Source organism: Sorghum bicolor, chromosome 3, assembly GCF_000003195.3.
Source record: "Sorghum bicolor cultivar BTx623 chromosome 3, Sorghum_bicolor_NCBIv3, whole genome shotgun sequence".
NCBI classification, from domain to species: Eukaryota; Viridiplantae; Streptophyta; class Magnoliopsida; order Poales; family Poaceae; genus Sorghum; species Sorghum bicolor.
This window is the reverse complement of record NC_012872.2, coordinates 19,410,260-19,433,375: the sequence shown is the minus strand read 5'-3', so window position 1 is coordinate 19,433,375 and position 23,116 is coordinate 19,410,260. Positions and strand designations below refer to the sequence as shown.

Sequence of the window (23,116 nt, the reverse complement as noted above, 5' to 3'; positions counted from 1 at the left end):
TTGATTTTCTGTCCCCACATTCTCTAGAGATATGTCACCTTTAGCAACATGATCCCTAAGGAAGTGATGACGAATGTCAATGTGCTTAGTGTGGGTGTGTTGAACTGGATTGTTTGCAAGTTTTACGGGACTTTCATTGTCACACAACAAAGGTACTTTATCTAGAACTACTCCATAGTCTAGCAAAGTATGTTTCATGTATAGAATTTGTGCACAACAAGCACCGGCAGCAATGTATTCTGCCTCGACCGTTGACAAAGGAACACTATTTTTTTCTTTGACATCAAAGAGACAAGTGATCTACCTAGGAAGTGGCACCCTCTGGATGTGCTTTTTCTATCAATGCGGCACCCGACATAATCTGAATCGGAATAGCCTACAAGTTGGAATCTTGCACCTTTGGGATACCACAAGCCTAGATAGGGTGTGTATTTTAGATACCTAAGAATTCTCTTGACGGCAATCAAGTGAGATTCCATAGGCATAGCTTGATATCTAGCACACATACACACACTAAACATGATATCGAGCCTAGATGGGTAAAGTAAACTTCCTATCATGGAGCAATAGAGACTTTTGTCAACCGGGTTACCTCCCTCATCCAAGTCGAGATGCCCATTTGATACCATGGGAGTCTTGATTGGCTTGCAATCCATCATCTTGAACCTCTTGAGAAGATCTTGAGTGTACTTCTCTTGAGAGATGAAGACCCCTCCTTCATTTGCTTGACTTGAAACCCGAGGAAGAAGGATAGCTCACAAATCATGGACATCTCAAACTCCTTGGACATCAAATCACCAAATTCCTTGCACAAATCATCGTTAGTGGAGCCAGAAATAATATCATCAACATAAACTTGGAAAATGAAGATTTCCCCATTCATTTTCTTGGTGAAGAGTGTTGTGTCAACTTCCCAATCTTGAAGCCCTTCTCAATGAGGAAGTCCCTAAGCCTCTCATACCAAGCTCTAGGATCTTGCTTGAGACCATAGAGCGCCTTGGACAACCGGTAGACATGCTTGGGTACCTAGGGTCATCAAAACTGGGGGTTGCTCAACATAGACAAGCTCATTAACGTAACCATTTCAAAAGGCACTTTTCACATCCATTTGAAACAACTTAATGTCATGGCTAGAAGCATATGCAAGTAGGATACGTATAGCTTCAAGTCTTGCTACCGTTGCAAAGGTTTCACCGAAGTCAAGACCTTCCACTTGTGAAGAGCCTTTTGCCACGAGCCTTGCCTTGTTGTGCACCACCTTGCCTTGATCATCCTTCTTGTTTTGGAAGACCCACTTTTTTCCAATCACTCTTGCATCTTTAGGTCACTCTTCAAGTGTCTACACTTGATTGCGGGAGAAGTTGTACAACTCCTCTTGCATGGCAGTGATCCAATCCACATCCCAAAGATCTTCCTCTATAGTTTTGGGTTCATATTCAAGAGACACAAAAGCGTGATGTTCAATAAATAAAGCATGTCTACAGCGTGTAGTAACACCACGTGATGGACTCCCGATGATGAGGTCTTGAGAGTGATCTTGGAGGATATGTGATGTTCTTCTTGGGGCCACTTGAGGGGTTGCTTGGGGAGCATCAACATCTTAAGCTTGTGCCACCGCTTGCTCATGAGTGACTTGGGTGTCTTCATGAGCATCTCTCACATCTTTGTCATCATCTTGTGGCACATGAGAGGAGGATGGTGGCTCAATGACTTGCACATCATCATCCTCTTGTGGCTTCATGTCTCCCACCGGCATGTTCTTCATGGCATCCCTCAATGGTTCACCACCTACATCATCAAGATTATCACTTGCTCCTTGGGAGCCATTAGTTTCATCAAATTCAACATCAAATGTTTCTTCAACCATGTTTGTGGCATGGTTAAAGACCCTATAAGCCTTGGACTTTGATGAATAGCCAACCAAGTAGCCAATGTCACATCTTCTTTGGAACTTGCCCAAGTGTTGGCGCTTCTTGTAGATGTAGCATTTGCACCCAAACACTCTAAAGAATGAGACATTGGGCTTCTTCCCATTGAGCAACTCATATGGTGTCTTCTCTAGGAACTTGTGAGGAAAGAGCTGGTTTGATGCATAGCATGCGGTGTTGATTGCCTTGGCCCACATCTTCTCTGAAGTGTTGTACTCATCAAGCATGGTTCTTGCCAAGGTGATCAATGTCCGGTTCTTTCTTTCTACTACCCCATTTTGTTGTGGTGTGTATGTTGAAGAGAATTATGTGTTTGATCCCAACTTCATCACAATACTCTTCAATGTTGGTGTTGTCAAACTCTTTTCCATTGTCACTCCTTATCTTCTTGATCTTGACATAAAATTGATTTTGGGCATTCTTTGCAAACTGCTTGAATATTCATGCAACTTCAGCCTTGTCTTGCAAGAAGAATGTCCAAGTGTACCGGGAGTAGTCATCCACTATGACCAAGCAATACTTGTTGCCACCAAGACTAGCATATGTGGTTGGTCCAAACAAATCCATGTGCAATAGTTCAAGCACTCTTGAAGTAGAGAGATAGGCCTTGGTTGGATGAGTGTTGGCCACTTGCTTACCGGCTTGACATGCACTACACAATTTGTCCTTCTCAAATGTCACATCCTTCAAGCCTCTAATCAATTCTTTCTTCATCAACTTCTTGAGTGTGCCCATTCCAACATGTGCTAACCTTCTATGCCATAACCACCTAAGTGAAGTCTTGGTGAATAAGCAAGTCTTGATGTCAACTTCATCGAAGGAGAAATCAACAAGATACAAGTTGTTGTGCCAGAAGCCTTTGAATACCATCTCATTATCATCCTCCTTGGTCACTATCACTTCTTTCTTGTTGAATAGGCATTGGAAGCCAAGATCACAAAGTTGTCCAACCGAAAGCAAGTTGAAGCTTAGTGAAGACACATAGAGCACATTGGTGATGGAGTTGTCATTTGAAATAGCAATCTTTCCTAGACCCTTGACCTTGTCTTTTGAATTGTCACCAAATATGATCTTCTCTTGATTATCTACATCTTCATCAAGTGAGGTGAATATCCAGGGATCTCCAGTCATATGTTGAGTGGAACCACTATCAATTACCCAATGTGATTCACCGGTCTTATAGTTCACCTACACACAAGAGATCAAGCTTGAGTTTTGGGGACCCATATTTGCTTAGGGCCCTTAACCTTCTCAACTAGTTGCTTTGGCACCCAAATCTTCTTTGGCCTTTGCTTGTTGGGTGGCCCCATGAAGCTAACCCTGACCTTGCCACTCTTGTCTTGCCTTACAATGTAGTGATCATTGAAAGCAAATGGTCTTGCATGCTTGGGCAAAGGATGCGGTAGTGGTGCCTCTTGTCCACACTCAAAGCATCTCTTTGGCTTGGGCTTGCTTGGTTGATCATCAATTGCTTGTGACTTGATGAGCTTGCATTGTTGTGCCTTGTAGCCAATTCCACTCTTGTCCATCTTCATGACTGTGTTCATGAAGAGCTCACTTTGTAGGTCCTTCCCTCTAGTGAACTTGACTAACCCTTTGGTGAGGTGCTCCTTCTATATCTTGAGCTTGTTGTTCTCTTGAGTTAGCCTCTTGATGATTGGGTCATTCTTGCTTTCTAACTCTTCTAAGATGAAGGACTCATCTTCTTCTTGCTTGTCATACAACAAACCAAGCTTGAGATACTGATTATCTTCTTTGAGCTTCTTGTTCTCATAAGCAAGGTCCTTGTCTTGATCAAGTGACTCAATCACCACGGTGTTGTGCTTGGCTTGCTCTTGCAACTCTTTCTTGAGCTTCTCATTCTCATACTTGATCTTTGCATTTTCTTCCTTGATCATGATAGTGTCCTCATAGCTCTTGGCCACTACCACATTCTTGCCTTTGCAACCAACACATTTGATAATGTTCTCCACAAGTAAGTCATCACAAGATGTGGCTACATCAAGCTTAGCAACATGGTTAGTAGCAACATATGTTTCACTAATAGCATGATCATAAGCTAGCTCAAGATTGTCATTGTTTGCTTTCAGAGTGGTGAACTCTTCATTCAAAGCTCTACGTATAGTAATGAGCTCATCATGCACACTCTCAAGTTTATCATGTTTATCTTTGAGCTCTTTTAGAGAGAGTTTGAGCTCCTTGAGCTTACTGGTCATGATCTCTGTCTCTAAGCTCATCACTAGATTTAAGCTTTGCAAGAAGAGATTCATTTTCATTCTCTAGCTTATCATTTTCATTTCTTGTCTTTCTTATGATTTTAGTGTATTTGTTAAGCAAGTGTACAAGTTCATCATAAGAAGGTGACTCAAATTCACTTTCACTCTCACTACTCTCATCCTCACTTTGTACCTTCTGGTCACCCTTAGCCATGAGGCATAGGTGTGTAGAGGATGAAGATGGTGGAGAGGATGATGGTGATGGAGCATCAATGGCAATGGCAGCAACCTTCTCATCATCACTTTCATTGCCGGAGGAGTCACCACTTGAGCTTTCAATGTTGGTGAGCCAATCACCAACAATGTAAGCCTTGCCATTCTTCTTCTTGTGGTACTCCTTCTTGCCACCTTTCTTCTTGAATGCCTTCTTGTCGCTCTTCTCATCATCACTTGAGTCATCTTGCTCTTTGTTCTTCTTCTTGTACTTGTCCTTCTTGGGTTTAGGACATTGATGAGCAAGATGACCAAGTTCACCACAATTGTAGCAATCCATCTCAGAGATGGGCTTTCTCTTGCTACTTATGAAGAACTTCTTCTTGGAGTCAAAGTTGACTCCATTCTTGTTGAGCTTCTTCAACATCTTGGTTGTTCTTCTCACCATGAGGGCAATGGAAGCATCATCATCACTTGAAGTTGATGACTCAACTTCAATCTTATTTGACTTGCCCTTGTGAGAAGCCTTGAAGGCCAAATCCTTCTTCTCTTTCTTGGCTGATGAGGAGCTATCTTGGGGGTACATGTGCATATACATCTCATGAGCATTGTTCTTCCACAAGATGGATGTCGGTGTGGCGGTTGAAAGATCGCCTTGGTGAAGCATGGTAACTATGTGCCCATATTTCTCAATGGGGAGGACACATAGTATCTTCCTCGCCACATCCGCCGGTCTCATTTGATTGAGCCCAAGTCTATTGAGCTCCTCTACAGTCACATTCAAGCGAGAATACATTTCATTAGCATTTTCTTTGGGAAGCATCTCAAATGTATTAAGCTTGTTCATGTCAAGATGAAAGCGCTCCTCACACTCACTCTTGAATCCCTCATGGAGCGCACAAAGTTCTGTCCATAGTTCATGGGTGGTTTTGTGGGTTCCACACACAGTTGAATACCTCTTTGCAAAGACCTCTAAAGATGTGCTTTTTGGCCTTTGCATTTCACTTCTTGTTTTCTTGCTCTAGTGGAGTAAGAGCGACGTTCTTGGCTAGAGGGGTGAAACCTTCGGTTGTGGCTTTTAGGCACTTGACATCGCAAGCTTTGAGGTATGACTCCATCCGTATTTTCCAATATGGAAAGTCATCACCATCGAACATGGGTGGCGGTCCATCCCCGTTAGACATCTTTCTCTAGGCGGTGAAGCCTAATTTATGAGCACTAGGCTCCTATACCAATTGAAAGGATCAAGATGCCCAAGAGGGGGAGTGAATTGGGCTTCTCTAAAAATTTAAGCAACTTATAAGCTCTAATTCAATCCCTTGTGTCTATGTGTGTTCTAGAGAGCTACCGGATAAAAGTTTTGCAACCTAGTTCCAATCCTATTCTAGCATGGCAATTCTAGGAATGTAAAATGCTCAAAGTAAATGCTAGAATGTAAAGGATGAGAGCAAGTAGAACACGGTGATGTTTTGCCGAGGTATCGGAGAGTCGCCACACTCTAATAGTCCTCGTTGGAGCACCCGCGTAAGGTCCTTGCTCCCCCTTGGTCCGTGCAAGGACCAAGTACTCTCTATGGGCTAACTCTTCGACACTCCGTCGTGGTGAATCGCCCAAAACCGCTCACAAGCTTGACACGAGCCACCCACAAGAACTCTGGGCAGTCTTTGTGCCTCCAATCACCACCGAACCGTCTAGGTGATGGCGATCACTAAGAGTAACAAGCAAAGAACTCTCACTTGACCCAAACAACGCTCTAGAGACTGGTGGATGCACACTTGAACTCTTGGAACTCACTAGAGAAGGATTCACTTAAGAAATCACTGAATTCTCAATCCTCTCTAGGCTCTTGCTTCTCTCTTGCACCACAAGATGTTTCTCAGCTGATCAAATGGCAAGAGACCTCCCATGGATGAGATGGAGGAGTATAAATACTTCCCATCAAGTCCAAGGGCCGGCCACCAGAATTCCTCAGAAAACGGGAGCACCGGATGCGCTCAATGTTGCACCGGACACGCTCCGCAGAGCGTCTGGTGCCCCATTAATGGCTAACTGTACTTTCACCTGCCACACACTGGGCACGCTCACAGTGGGTCCGGTGAGAGGGCAAACTTTCATACCTCTCTAGGTATGGGACCGGACGCTCCATAGAGAGTCTGGTGCCATTGTCCGGCGAGGTCACTCTACAGACCTCCGTGGGTATGGGACTGGATGCACCCCGGTGAGTCCAGTGCGTGCGTCCAGTGCCTAACCCTAGACATCCAGATGCGCTGACCTAAGTCAGCACCACTGGACGCGCTCACAGAGCGTCCGGTGCCTGCGTCCGATGTTGTTTCAGCACCCAAACTTCATCGAAACTTGAACTTTCCAAAATGAAGTTTGGTTCACTCAATCTAAGGACTTTCTCAGAGCTGCCTAGTGCTAGGTTTACCAAGTGTGCACCACACCTAAACCTAAAGCCTTGCCTAGGTCAAGCTACCCGCTCAATGCCCCCCTTAATAGTATGGTCAAAGGAAAAACAAAGTTCTAAACTACTCTAAGTGTCCTTCTTCACCATATGGCACCTAGACCTAGTCTAGTCTTGACGATGTCCAACCATCCTTTGAAAACTGAAATGATTTCCACCATTAAGTCGGCATGAACGACCTAGTCCATTGATCACCATTACCATGACCTAACATAAATGACTTTTCCTCTACAAAACACACATTAGTCATAGTAATCAACATTGTCATTAATCACCAAAACTCATTAGGGGCCTAGATGCTTTCAATGACCACTAAAAACATTAATGAAAAACCACAACTTGCATCAAACGCCTCAGACGCTATCGTTGGACGTGCCACCTTACGCCAGACGCTGCTCAGTAAGGGCCAAAAAACCGTAGAGCCTGCACTGGAAGCATCAAACGTTGGGGCATTGGATGCGCCGAACGTCCATGCTCGCTCTTCGCCCAAACACCAAGGCATCAAACGCTTTGACACGCCTACCATTTGTGCCTTATTGTGCTACACTCATTGGACACGAGCTTAGCATCCGACGCTATGAAGGGTCGAGATGGCGGACTAGAGGGGGGGTGAATAGTCCTTTCTAAAACTTAAACGCGCCGGCTAATCGAAACAAATGCGGAATTAAAACTATCGGTCTAGTCAAGACTACACCCCTTTATCTAAGTTCTCTAGCACCTTGTAAAAGATCCTAAACAAGAAAACAAGGTGCTTCTGAAAGGTTCTAATATGGCTAGAGGGGGGTGAATAGCCTATTTAAAAAAATTCTACAAACTCACTAGAGCAAGAGGTTAGTAAATAACAAAGCGAAGCTTTTTGCTCTAGCTCTAATGGGGTGAATGCAAGCCACCTATCCAACAATTCTAGTTGATATAATCACTAGGCACACAAGAGCTATGTCTCTACTTACACTAGAGAGCTACCTAAAGTTTCTATACAAGTATGTAAGCTACTCTAGTTTGCAAGAAAGTAAGAGAGATGGTTTGAACTTTATACCGCCGCATAGAGGGGATGAACCAATCAATAATATGAAGTCCAATCACCGGGAGAAATCCAATGAACAATCACAATGGAGACACACAATTTTTCTCCCGAGGTTCACGTGCTTGCCGGCACGCTACGTCCCCGTTGTGTCGACCAACACTTGGTGGTTCGGTGGCTAAGAGGTGTAGCACGAACCTCGTCCTCACTAGGACACCACAAGAACCTACCCACAAGTGAGGTAACTCAATGACACGAGCAATCCACTAGAGTTACCTTTCGGCTCTCCACCGGGGAAGGTACAAGACCCCTCACAATCACCGGGAGATGGCTACGAACAATCACCAACTCGTGCCAAAGCTCCTCCGCTGCTCCAAGCCGTCTAGATGGCGGCAACCACCAAGAGTAACAAGAAAACTGCAGCCAAATCGATCCCCAAGTGCCACTAGATGCAATCACTCAAGCAAATGCACTTGGAATCACTCCCAATCTCACAAAGATGTTTAATCTATGAAGGAGATGAGTGGGAGGTGTTTGCTTAGGCTCACAAGGATGTCTAGTAGTCAAGAATGCCAAGAGAGTGAGCCCCAAGCCGGCCAAACACGTATATATAGCCCCTCAAACAAATAGAGCTGTTGGCTCTTTCACTGGGCGAAATACGGGGTCACCGGACGCTCTTAAAGGGGCACCGGATGCTCAACACCTGCGTCCGGTGCTCCAACAACAGCCACGTGTTGCCTTTTGAAATGCTCGTGTCAGAGTCTAACGGTCACCTGTAGTGCACCGGACGCTGAGCAAGTTGGCAACGGACGCGTCCGATGCACACCGGACTCATGCGCAGAGAGTTCCGCAAACCTGCGGGTCACCGGACACTAAGCACCGGTAGCGTCCGGTGCTCACCAGACCCATGCGCAGAGAGGGTCGCAAAACGCCCGCACACCGGACGCGCACCACCGGACGCTCAAGCCAGCGTCCGGTGCCTATCGTCCGGTGCCTTACCCTAGCTGGGCCAGGCACTGTCTGCACCGGACGCTCAGACTCAGCGTCCGGTGCTCCAGAAGCTAGCGTCCGGTGAGTGTTTCTCCCGCGACTTCTCCAAAATTTCCCACCGGCGCAATAGAAAATATGCACTTCATTTTCTCGAACCCATCCTCTCTCTACCCTTCGAACTCCACCTCCTTCTCAAAGTGTGCCAACACCACAACGTGTAAACCAACTTGTGCATGTGTGTTAGCATTTTCACAAACATTTTCCCAAAGGAGTTAAGTTAGCTCACTAGGTTCTAAATGCATGCACATGAACAATGACACCTAGTGGCACTTGATAACCGCTTAGCCAAAGAATTCCCCTCTTTATAGTATGGCTATCTATCCTAAATGTGATCACACCCTCTATGGTGTCTTGATCACCAAAACCAAAACCCTAAGCAATACCTTTGCCTTGATCTCCATAGGGTTTTGTTTTTCTCTTTCTTCTTTTCCAAGTTGAGCACTTGATCACCTTGTGGTCATCACCATGATCATCTCTTGCTCCAACACTTGGCATGTACCAACCTCATTAAGTCTACACACACTTAGCATGGAGGTTAGTACTAGGGTTTCATCAATTATCCAAAACCAAACTAGGGCTTTCAGCTTCCTTAGCAAGAGCCCACCTAACTAATTCTAGGAGCAAGGTCATACAAACATATGTCACTAGTACTTTGCAAACTGGAGAGCTCCTATACAACTAGTAAGCAAAAGCACAAAGCTCCTAAGCTCACTAGCAATGCTCCATAACAAGGCAACCAATGCCAAATTAGAGAGTGTAACTTACTTAGCTACACAAACTAAGCAATGTGACTAACAAGGTTACACAAACCAAATTAGCCACGCGAGGGAACTACTTCTAGCTACACAAGTGAGAAGGTAACTAGCAAGCTACACAAGCTAACTAATTACAAGAGCAACTACACAAGCACAAGTATATAAAGAATGTAAGTACAAGCTCGTGTAAAATGAATGCAAACCATCAAGAAGAGTAGACAATGTTGACATGGTAATTTTTACTGAGGTTCAATTGGTTGCCACCAAGCTACGTCCTCGTTGTGGCGATACAACCACTTGATGGATCATGAGCTAATTGGCAATCCAAAGCCAAACCCTCAGTGGGTGCCGCACATACACTCTCAAGATGGGGATCCTCCAAGCCACAAGCAATCCACTAGAGTTGCTCTTCATGATCCCCGTGGGGTGAGCACCGCACCCCTCACAATCTCTTCTCCAAAGCACCGCACAATCTCCTTGCATGCTTCGACGGAGTCACAAGCCACCAAGCCGTCTAGGAGGTTGCAACAGGAACACCTAGTGCCACTCGATGCAATCTCTCAATGCAATCGCATTAGAATCGCTCACTCACACAATCAGATGATCACTATCAAGCATATGTGAGTTAGAGGCTTTACGAGCACTCCCCAAGCAGGAACACTAAGTCCCAAGGGTGCTCAACCTGAACCAAGGCCGACCACCACTGCTATTTATAGTCCCAAGGGCTAAACTAGCTGTTGCCCCTTCACTGGGCAAAAAACACATGGGCACCAGACGCGCTACAGGGGGCCACCAGACGCTCAAACCCAGCGTCCGGTGCTCAACAGCCATGTGTCACTAGCCGTTTGAACTCAACCGTTGCCGCCACCGGCTAACTTGCACTCGTGCCTGAAGTAGTAGCACCAGATTCTCTGCTGGTCCACACCAGACGCGTTCGGTGCACACTGGACCCGTACGTAGAGAGGGTGTAAAACACACGGGGTCACCGAAGGCAACCACCGGATGCTCTCCTGGGCGTCCGATGTCGCGGGCTCTTCTTCTACAGATCACCGGACGCACTCGCGTTACTGCTCGTGTGTCCGGTGTGTTCACCTCAGCGGGTTCAACATCCAAAGCTCACTCTATGCCTACGTCAGCAACTGACAGTACACTAGACGCTCTGGTCCAGTGTTCGATGCCTCTGAGACCAGCGTCTAGCCCACGACTTCTCCAAATTTCCCACTGGCGCAATAGAAAATATACACTTAATTTTCTCAAAACCCTCTCTACCCTTCAAACTCCACCTCCTTCTTAAAGTGTACCAACACCACCATGTGTGTACCAACATATGCAAGTGTGTTAGCATTTTCACAAACATATTCTTTGAAGGAGTTAGCCTCTGAACATGCCACGCCACTCGATCCTAACATGTATGCAAAGTTAGATTGCTCAAGTGGCACTAGATGACTGATATGCAAAGAAGTTTGCCCCTCTTGATAGTATGACCATCTATCCTAAATCAGGTCATAAACTTCTCTACACACCTATGATCGTTAAAATGGAAATGTCCTAGGTTATACATTTGCCTTGCGCTTTCCATTCCATCTCCTCTAATGTTGATGCAACACATGCACCAACCAATCACCAAATGATATAATCCACTTCATATCATCACGTGACTGTATTGGTTCATCGATCTTGACCTCACTTGCACTTCACTGTTGCCTTGGTCCATCGGCGCCAAGTCTTGCTCAAGCTTCACCGTCACATGTGATCCCTCGCTTCAAAGCCTCTGACTTGCCCTTTACTCTTGCAACTGGTCCATCGAGCCAAGCCTCATCTTGATCTTCTCCACCTTGGTCACATGACTCCATATCATGTCTCATATGTAATGAGCTCCTCCATCATACATAATCACCTGTGGACTAATCTCCTGTGTATCTCACATAAACACTATTAGTCCACCTAAGTTGTCACTCAAATACCAAAACCAAACAAGGACATTTCACGCTGTCTGACCAGCATCTAATGAGTGTTTCTCAGTGTATGACTTCACCTCCTCTTCAACTCTGCCTCCAGTGCAATGGAAACTAAGCAATTCAAATTACGGAAGCGTCAAATCTTGCCTCGCAAGCTTGGTGGGAGCGAGAGAGGATCCCAAACCCCTCTCTATCCCTCAAACTCTACCTCCTTTGCAAATGTGCTAACACCACCATGTGTAAACCATTGTGTTCACATGTGTTAGCAATTTCACAATTATTTTCTACAAAGGAGTTATATTAGCACTCTAATAGATCCTAATGCAAAAACTCAAGATGTTGACCTAGTAGCACTTGATTCAAGAGATGACCATAATTTTCTCTCTTGATAGTCGGCTATCTATCCTAAATCTGGTCAATCACTTCTCTACTCGTCTTAGACCGGCAAAAGGAAAAATCCGTTGGTTATACATTTGTCTTGATCACTTTACCCCTTATTCATCACCAAGTGCTTGATCACCATGATCTTCATTTCCATGTTCAAGGTCCATCTCTTTGTGATCATGTGGCCACCACTCTATGCCACTTTGCTCCTTCATCACTTGTGTTGCTATGCCTGACTCAAACCACTTTAACACAATGGCATTAGCAACTTGGTGTCAAACTTGGGCTTTCACTAGGAGCACTAGACGGGCTTAGATAAAGTACCTATGAAGGAATGTGTTCTTAACATCAAGATGATGAAGTGGTCAGCTGCAAGATAGAGCTAGTGAGAGGACCATGCCCACCATGGTGGGCTTGACGATAATGCTGAATGTCTCATCAAAGTCACACCTAGGCATTATGTGAAACAACGAAGCATGCAACATGCTTCGTAGTGTAGTATGAAACCATTGGCATTGAACTCATGCTTGAAGATCCATATACCAAACACCACATTAGCCCATGAAGGACGAGGAACTAGGCCCCAAGTGTTGTCCTATAGGAGGGTGTGTTCTCTTCTACGACACTCTACATGCCTATCCAAATCAAAAAGGGCACCATACTAGGTCTTTGGAAACTGGCGGTAGGGGTAGCATAGTAAAGCACATGAAGGCGGTAACCACGCTTAGCCCAAGTAGTCATGGGGTGCAAATTAGCCATTAGGATGACATTAAGCGCACCCTTGGACCGATAATTGTGTAGACGACTGAAGAACGATAGGAGAGGCACTGAAGGACATGAGTCAGGTTGTCGAGTGACATGAGTAGCACCATGGATGTGCTGAGCTAAGAGGAACACAACATGAGGAAGTGAGGAACTGACAAAGGTGAGGACGTAGTGGCTTGCTAATGGCTGAACATGTCTGAGGTGAGTGTGGTAACACCGAGTCACATAGGCATCCTAGGAGGCATCAAAGGAGCCATCGAGCTTCAAGTGAGGTTGAGAATAGCGGTCGCGCACTTGGGCCTAGATAAGCCAGTGATGGCATATTCACCTAGAGAAGGAGCATTGCTAGGGCACTTAGGGCAACATGTGGCGTGGCTGGAGTGTTGGAAGCCCAATGCACCATCTCTTCTCTTCTTGCTCGCTTCTTTTCCATGTATGTGTTATTTCCAGTGAATAATCTAAACAAAATACTCGTTAGTTGTCACATTTCTATGTTTTAGAATCACTTAGTCTTGTGATATGAGGCATTTCATTCAAGATGCAAGTTCTAATAACTTTGGTCACTGGATCGACCCAACAACTTTCAACTGAACTAGAATGACATTTCTTAGGGGAGAAACAAACTAGAATGGTATGACATTTGATCAATTAGTTAGCCTATGCAAAAAAAGGGTGTCCACATGCATCCTTAATTCCATATTGCAACATTTTCACTGTTTCTGTGTTCCCCGGATCTCACCTCAATTTGACAGGTCATTGAAATGTTTAATTTCAAGCTCACCGCAATTGTCCTTATTATGTGTATTTTTAATAATCATATTTACTTACGTTCATATATGTGTATATTGCTTGCAATGCAAAGTTTGGTTGAAATTATAATGCAATGTCCGCCTGTGCGTGAGCCTTACCCCAAAACTTATCCCGATCCACAAGTTGACTCATTATTAAAAATAAATATTTAATTCTGATGATGAAGACTTGACTAAATAATGGGTAGTAATACTACTATCATATGAGTGAGACGTGGTTATAAGACCAGTTTTAATAAAAATGTCATGAAAGTTTTATGCACATTAAATGGAATGACATGTTAGCAAAAAATATTATTTGCATGTAGTGAGAAAAAGAGAGAAGATTAGAGTTTCATAGCCATGAAACTAGCCAGCATTATTTCTTACGTTTTGAAAAACGCATCAAACTTGCACTGAGCCGTTCCTTTGGTTTCATGAGATGACCACGTGTCATAAAAAAGCCATCATATCAGGTGTCAACTCTTTCTTTTCTCTTCCCATCTTGCACATTGCGCTAGCTCGCTCCCTTTTCTCCATTCCCTCAAATCTCATGGCCCACATGCTCCCTTCATGTTTCTCCATTCTCTGATTATTTTATGTTTTTTCTATTGTTTATTTTGTCTCTCTAGACCACATGATGATAAATATGAGAAAAAATGCACCCATGTAACATTTTGCATATCCATGATATATGGAGACATTGATTTGTTCCTGTGAACCATCTAAACGCAACACACTTGTAAGTTGTAAAACTGGTACTGATAGGAGACCAATCTCTTTCCAATTCTGGGTCCTTAAAATGTTGAGTTTAAGAATTCAATTGCAGTGACTATACAACACTACTCGTTTTTTTGTTCTTTTTTTTTTGTCCTAGTATAGGAGACATATCATTTTCAGGATCATGCTTTTCTTTCTTTTTCTACTTTACTTATGCAGGGGACTGAACATGTTTCGTCGTGAGTCCTCGTGACGTACCTATCAGGCGATCACGATCCACAGTCACAAGGCGTTTCGTTTTAGACAAAGTCTGAAGACTTGACCAAGTAATCGATGGTAGGTAGCAATAGCATGAATATAAACTGCCATACGTGACATGTTACAAACCTGTGCCCTGTCTCCGATAATAAGAGGAAACAATCAAGTGGATACTCGCTCGCATCTTTGAAAAGAATTCTGCAAGCAGTGTTGGCCGAGTTAAACTTAATATTAGCTCGGCCATGCATTGAAAGATTAACTTGTCTATTATCTCATATATCAAACTATTTTGAACCTTATTTCCTATTAATTTTTGGATGATGCTAGCGTTTACAAATTAAGGCCATGTTTGGTTGAGCTCCTTCGGGCCTCAGCTCCGCGCTATAGTACTGGAGGAGTCTTGGAGCTGGAGGAGTCACAAATCATAGTTTCTTCTGGTTCATCTTGATAGGAAAGAGAGAAACGGCTCTTGTAAACAATCTTGTTACATTACGAGATGTAGAAGGAGCTGCAACCATCAAAACCCCCGCCAAACATGCCCTAAAATTCGAAAGAGAGGTGAAAGCAGATTTGATATGTGACTATCAGTGAATCGTCCAAATTCTCTATCTATAAGAATCTTTAAGAGCAAGATCAATAATAGAGCTTAGTGATAGGCTAAAAAAAGTTATAAGAGCCAAATCGTATAATTGTTGTCTTCTATTTGTCTATAAAAACTTTTTTTATTATTTTATGGCATCATGTTTTCTATTCTTTTTCTAAGTTCTCCTCATATAATTCTATCTAGGTCCACTACTACACAGGCTCCTGTGTGCAGTTCATATTTGTTGTTTGCATGAGAGCCAAGCTCTCTTCTTTCCTTCCTTCTCTTTTCAATGAAGAAAAAAATATTAGTTAGCTTCGTTATAAGCCAATCATTGGACTTACTCTAAGAATATCTCCAACAATGGAAACCCAAATAAAAGACCTATTTCACGTTTAGGAAATGCTACAAGTAAGAGACTTTTACATGAGTGCCATTACGAAAGATTGCAATTACCTCCAAGCCATTAAAAAGTTTGAGTGGTCACATGTGCCATCATGCTAAATTTTTTTGTCTTCCACACCATTCTTTCAATACTTTGTTAGTTTTCCGCCGTTTGAGGGCCCTGACATGTGGGCCTCGTCAGTGTAAATGTTCAAAATACCCTTCTCTTGTCCTATCCTATTACTTTTTCTCTCTCTGTCTAGTGGGGCCAAGCTATCAGTTGCCTGACTCCACCTTCCTCCTCGACAACGCTGTGCTGATGTCGAGATGGAGCTCGCTCGCACTCATGGCGCCCGGGCAGTGCTCCCCCTGTGCGCCCCTGCGAGCCAGCTGTGCGCGCTGGTGGCGGCCGGGCACTGCTCCCCCCGTGCGCCCATGGCTGCCGGCCCGAGCTCGCCTGCGCCCGCGCACAGCCATGGCCGGGCGGAGCTCCCCCTGTGCGAGGTCGTGGCGGCCGGGACGCGGTAGAGCTCCCCAACGCGTCCCAGCAAGGAGGGAGCCGGTGCTGGTGCGAGCGGTTGCTAGTGTCTTGTGTGTAGCTCAAATAGAAGGGCATTTTAGATTTTTTTTTTCTATCGTAGTTTGACACCGTTATAGATAAAAATAGACAAAATGGCATGAGAGACAAAAAAGTTTAGCACGATGGCATATGTGACCGCTCAAACTTTTTAATGGCTTGGAGGTAATTGTAATCTTTCGTAATGGCACTCATGTAAAAGTTTCTATAAGTAAATGTTTCAATATCTATTTTTAGTTTTCTTCAATAATAAGATCTTAAAAAACTCTTTCTGCAAATGAGTCTTTAAAAGAGAGGATTCCAATTTAGATTGTGCCTCTCCTAGCACCTATCAGAGACCCTATTTTACGTTTGTGAGCCCTTAGAACGGGTCTCCCTGTGGCCCTGCCCTTAGAATGGGTCTCTTTGTGGCCTGTCCCGTGTCTCACGTCAAAAGATTCGTGTCAAAAAAGAAGACAAATCACCTAGTTGACTTGAAGTAAACACGGCAACTTTATTCGATAAATAAATAAAATATGAACAACACGGCTACTTTTATTGCAACACGGCTGCAGTCGCTGGTTGGCGCGCTGCCATTGCAAGTGCCTCTTCCTTGCCTTCGTTGGAACCTGGAGAAGGGACAGACGGCGGGCGGCAAAGAAGAAGTGGCATCATCACTTCGGCCAAGGTACTCCGATCCGCTCACGGCTCACGCCACGGATCTTGATTTCACTCTCTCTCAGTTTGTACAGATTTACATGCATATACACCACGAAACTGCATGCTGTCCATGCTCTGTTTCTGTCCTTCAGCTTCAGACCTCTTGTTTGTGACTTGTGAGACACAATACAATCTTTCCGATGTCTCAAGCTTCGAACACTGTTGTGAGTTTCTGCACCTAAGGCTTCAAATTTAGAACTGCACTTTTCTATTTAGGGGATTGCTGTCCAGTTCTCTATACTCTGTCAGAAGAACTAAGTGGACACATGTCCTCTACTTGGAACTAACAATTTCTCATCAAGAAAGGCTTCTAAGTGGCCTCCGACCTAGTTTTCAAGTGGCTTTGGGAAAGTTCCTGCCAAAACAAGCACAAAATCTTCTTTTGGCTCATTTTGAAAGATAGAATAAAGTACATGAGAATTGCTGAAAAGAAGGAATATGGAGCTTCCAATTACAACCGTGTTCTCTGTGATGTTAATGTGGAAGAGACAGCTTATCAGTTATTCACTAGCTGCAGTTTTGCTTCTGCTTGCTGGGGGCTAATAAATCTTCAGACTCGAACCAATTTGAGTCCGCTACAAAACTTGGAATTCATAATTCTAATTTGCTGGGTGATCTAGATGAGTAGAAACAAACAGGATCTTAAAAAAAAACTACCCGGCAGCAGTACAAGGCTGCAAGGCAATTTTGAAGCTTGAGCTCACTTCGCTCCTTTTTAGCGTGTGAAGAAAAAAATACTTCCCCTCTTATCTAAGAATGGGCGCAGAACTTTGTTTGACCTTCAGTTGACCACTTGTATTCTTAATTTCATTTCTCAATTTCTTTGCTTCTTAGAGCAGTCATAATGCTAGAACCTACATTTCTATTCCTATTAATTTATATATAAACACTACATATAAAAACTATGTTTTATAGTTTCTATATACTTAACCTTTTGTTCAATCATATCTTCTTTTTCCACATCTACCTATCATATTTGTTCATATCTTGTTCCCATGTAGACAATGATTTCTTATTAAGAAATCATATCCTCCTCCTGTCTCTCTCTCTCTTCTTTAATTGCAATGCCACATCATCTTTTTGTTTAGTTGGCACCCTAATTAAAGAATATAATTATGTGATTTCTATGCTGGGAGTGTCCTTAGTAGCTTCCTGGTTTCGTTTTTCCTGTTTGGTTTCCTTCACTAAAATTTAGCTACTAAAACTATTTTAGCTACTCTTGGTTAACTAGTTGGACTAAACTATTTTAGCTCCTTTTTAGTCTATGTGTTTGGAAGTTTTAGCTACTAAAGTGACTACAGTTTAAATGAATAAAATTTAGTAAGGGGAACCAAACAAGCCCATTTCATGCCTAATCTTCAGCAAAGTGTGGCTGCCATAGAAACTGTGACGAGTAAAATCGAAGCCACACTTGTGGTAAAGTTTGTCACGAAAATGAGTCTATGACATATGAGACAGGGTGCTAAGAAAATGTGGTATACCATAATTGTGGTAGTGAACCAAACAACTACCGAGAAAATCGTGGCATGACCAACCTTTGGCATGGCAAGTTTGGGTAACGAATCAAACATGCTCCTTTTTTTATTAAATAACTGCAGTAGGGGCTCGGTACCCTCCTGAGAAAAGAACAATGTCCATAATCAGCAATCAGAAGCATTAGAAGCTTCTTGAGTAACTCCAGCCATGACATACAGAAAGACATGAATAATGAGGGCCATGTTTTCTATTTTAGCAAGCATTCAAATTAATTAGCCCAAATTGTTCAAAGCATTTCATTTTCCCAACTATATGCCTGTTAATTTTCAAGGTTTGTTTTCTTTTCAGGTTTGTTTCTATAGGATAGTAAGATATAAACTAGTGGAGCTTTGTAGATAACTAAAGAAGCTATTCAGTTGGCTCACTATTTTTGTTTCCTTTAGTACAGAGGAGACGTACTGTTGCAACACCATTTTTGAAGAGCCCGTCACTATGGCATCAATGCTGCTCCTCGGAGTTGCAGTCATGTTGTACCTTGCATCTACATCAGCTCAGCCTGCTCCCGGTTGCCAGGCACGTTGTGGAGATGTCGAAATTCCCTATCCATTTGGCATTGGTAAAGACTGTGCAATAGATGCAGGCTTTAAAATCAATTGTAACACGACAGCCAGTGGAATTAAGAAGCCTTTCATCGGTAATGTGGAAGTTCTAAATATCTCAGTGTCCCGTGGCAAAACTCGGGCGCTAAACAAAATGTCAACATATTGCTACGATCATACCACAACAAAAATGGAAGAAAATCTGTGGTGGCTTGACTTCTCAAAATGGCCATATCGGTTCTCTAATACAGACAACAGGTTCATGGTCATTGGCTGCAACACACTCGCATATATCTACAATATAAACAACAGGACAGGATACACGACTGCGTGTGCATCGGTGTGTGCAAGCCCAAGGGCACTGACAAATGGTTCGTGCTTAGGTGTAGGCTGCTGCCAAAATGACATACCCAATGGCTTAACCCGGTATGATGTCCAATTTTATAGTGTGTACAATGATTCAGATAGTTGGCGGTTTAATCCATGCAGCTATGCTGCGCTAGTGGAATCAGAGACTTTTAATTTCAGCAGTGAGTATATAACCACTATGAAGTTTAATGAGACCTATGGGGGACACCAGCCACTGGTTCTGGACTGGGCAATTGGCAATGTAACATGTGATGTGGCTAGAAGCTTACCTTCTTATGCATGCCGTGACAGACAAAGTCTGTGTGTAGATTCAGTCAATGGCCCTGGCTATCTATGCACTTGCCCCAAGGGGTACAAAGGAAATCCTTATCTCTCTGATGGATGCACAGGTGAGTTTATTCCTTTGTGCACAATTTATCTTCAGTTCATTCATACTTACTCAAATGTTGAATCCAACAATAACAATAAAAATTATTTGAAATCTGGTATTGAGTATTGACTGTAAAGCATTCCTCTCCCTGTGGCTTACTCTATTCTTTGCCTGTCATGCCATGATTTGTTGACAAAACCATGTCTCTTTTGTAGCCCATGTTTAATTTTTTTAACTAGACTTTCTAATAGATACAACCATATAGCATTGCAGCTCAAGTCATTTAGTTGCTATTTGTTAATAAATATGTCATTAACGAATCAGCCATTGGGCCCAAGTAATTTTTCTTTTTTGTTTTTACCACAGATGTCGATGAATGCAAGGAAAACCCAAGCCAATGCCCTAAGGGTGCCACTTGTCGCAATACAGCAGGAGACTACCGGTGTTCATGTCCTCCAGGAAGAAAGTTTTCAAAGGACACAAACTCCTGCAATCCAGACATTCACCTTATAATAGGTAATAGCTGCTAGAAGTTTGTTTGCACCTGGATTTAATTGTTTTGTGAAATGACCCTACTTGCAACTTCCTGCAAAGGCAAAGCTCAAACAAGAATGAGTTATCTACTGACAAAAGGAAAATGTGTTATATCTAATTGTTTCCAAAAAAAAAGTGTTATGTCTAAATCATGTTCAGCCAGGACATAGGTCTACTAGTTTTTATTTTTATTTTTTGCGATTAGGTCTACTAGTTAATTGGCACTCTACGGGAAGCATAAGGGGTATGTGTGGGTGGCGTGCGTGTTGTATTTTATAACTCTTCTTAATGCAATTGCGGCCTTGTTTAGTTACGAAAAGATTTCGGATTTCGGTACTGTAGCATTTTGTTTTTATTTGACAAATATTATCCAATCATGGACTAACTAGACTCAAAAGATTCATCTCGTAATTTACAGTCAAACTGTGTGATTAGTTTTTGTTTTTGTCTATATTTAATGCTTCATGCATGTGCCGCAAGATTCGATGTGACAGGAAATCTTGAAAACTTTTTGGATTTTGAGGTGAACTAAACAAGGCCTGCGTATTCGAGAAAAAACCTCTGCAGGAAGCACAAATTAGCCCATGGGTGAATTTTTAATCATTACTCCATGAGGTGCCACAAAACAGCACAACAAGCACATTTGTATAAATTAGGAAAAAGTCTACCTAACCCCCATCAACTATAAAAGGTGGACTATTTCACACCTCAAACTAAAAATCGGATTTTCTATCCCCTGATTTTTTTAAAGACGATCAAATAACCCCCTCAAATGGTTTTGCACGGTAGTTTTGCAACTATAACGGTGATTTTGTCTTTTTTTATTTATTTTCGCTGAATCTTTGAAAAATCATAGTAAATCACAGAAAAATTATAAAACGATAAATCTATTTTTTTTTTAACTCCACATGAGTAGATCTACACGGTAAACATATAATATGATATGCTTTAGTACAAATTTTTTGCTGTAACTTTAGATCTATGTTTTTTCTGTAATTAATTGGAAGAATTTATAGATCTAAATCTACAACAAAAAAATTATACTAAAGCATAACATATTATATGTTTACCGTGTAGATCTACTGACGTGAAGTCTAATAAAATTAGATTTTCTATTTTATGATTTTTTGTGATTTACTATGATTTTTTTAAAGATTTAGTGAAAATGAATAAAAAATAAAAACATAAAACCACCATCACTTTAGCAAAACCACTGTCCAAAACACTTAAGGGGGTTATTCGACCGATTTTAGAAAGTTCAAGGGGTAGAAAATCTAGTTTTATAATTTGGGAAATAAAATAGTTCACCATGCATAGTTGAAGGGGTTATGTATACATTTTTCTATAAATTATGATGTGCGCTTCAAAAAACATTGAAAGGTAATAAAATGGGTGACGTTTTAGAAATAAAACCCAAGCAGGTGTCAATGCATTATGTGAAAAATTGCTATGTCATGACATCTTGAGTTTAGTCCATTTCGTGACAATGAATCAATTTGTTATGCTTTGATTGATGCTAATATGCTTTGTTAGTTTAACAGTGTCATTTGATAAAATCTGTGCAGGTGTTTGCATTAGCTCCATTGTTCTAGTTATTATCATCTTCTGCATACGGCTAATATTTGAAAGAAGAAAACTTTCAAACATTAAGCAGCAGTATTTTCAGCAGCACGGAGGACTCCTATTGTTTGAGAAGATGAAATCAGACCAGGGGCTTGCATTTACGGTGTTTACTGAAGCAGAAATAGAACAGGCAACAAATAAATTTGACAGTAGCCAAATTCTTGGGCATGGAGGACATGGCACTGTTTACAAGGGAATAATGAGGGATGACATTCCAGCGGCAATTAAAAGATGTGCATTAATTGATGATAGGCACAAGAAGGAGTTTGGTAAAGAAATGTTGATTCTTTCCCAGATCAATCACAAGAACATTGTTAAGCTATTGGGTTGTTGCCTTGAGGTTGAAGTCCCAATGCTAGTGTATGAGTTCATCCCAAATGGGACATTGTTTGATCTTATACATGGCAAGAACCGAACATTGCATATCCCTTTCAGTTCTCTCTTGAGGATTGTCAACGAGGCAGCTGATGGACTTGCCTTTTTACACTCATATGCGAATCCACCTATCCTACATGGTGACGTGAAGAGCTCTAACATCCTTCTTGATGAGAATTATATGGCAAAGGTATCAGATTTTGGTGCCTCCATACTAGCACCTACTGATGAAGCCCAGTTTGTGACGATGGTTCAAGGGACGTGTGGTTATCTAGATCCTGAATATATGCAAACATGCCGGTTGACAGACAAGAGTGACGTTTATAGCTTTGGTGTTGTCCTTTTGGAGGTTCTCACTGGGCAGATGCCATTAAAACTTGAAAGTAACGAGCTACAAAGAAGCTTGTCATCAAATTTTCTACTGGCTATGAAGGAGAACAATCTTGATTCTATGTTAGACAGTCAAATAAAAGGGAATGAGAACATCGAGTTGCTTAGAGGACTTGCAGAGCTAGCAAAGCACTGTCTGGATATGTGTGGTGATAACAGGCCCTCAATGAAAGAGGTATCTGATGAGCTTAGCAGATTAAGGAAACTTTCCAAGCATCCTTGGATACAACGTGACACTGAGTTGGAGAGCTTTCTCGGTGGACAATCGATGAACAGCTTCGGAATAGATCAAAGCACAGAGTACTCAGGAAAAGTTGAGGAAATGGCCATAAACCCAAGCAGTTCGTACTATGTTAGATAAAAAAGTAGCATGGCTTTACTTTAGCCAATGGTGTTCCTCAGAAGTAAAATACTACCGCTATATGTTAAATTTCACAAATGTAAGTCAACAATTCAGGATTTTGTCTTAGTTTGAGATTATGTAGACATAACATAATTTAGGACGAATGATTTTGAAAAACAGAGGTGCTACAAGGTACCCGATGCTAATTTGCTAGTTTTCATGTAAACTAGTGCGAATGTACCAAGCTTGCGGATATTGAAGGTCTGAGCTTATA

General features: G+C 42.4%; 1 protein-coding gene across 2 annotated transcripts; it reads left to right on the top strand.

Moving 5' to 3' along the window:
- LOC8075356 (wall-associated receptor kinase 5) lies at positions 16,614 to 23,116 on the top strand. Of its 2 annotated transcripts, none has more exons than XM_002457782.2 (4): positions 16,614 to 16,731; positions 18,688 to 19,596; positions 19,944 to 20,093; positions 21,677 to 23,116. In XM_002457782.2, exons 2-4 carry the CDS (start codon positions 18,732 to 18,734, stop codon positions 22,858 to 22,860), a joined length of 2,199 nt encoding a protein of 732 aa, XP_002457827.1. In that variant the 5' UTR covers positions 16,614 to 16,731; positions 18,688 to 18,731; the 3' UTR covers positions 22,861 to 23,116. The 2 variants fall into 2 exon arrangements, with proteins under 2 accessions (XP_002457827.1, XP_021311050.1); XM_021455375.1 differs by having other exon boundaries at positions 18,683 to 19,596.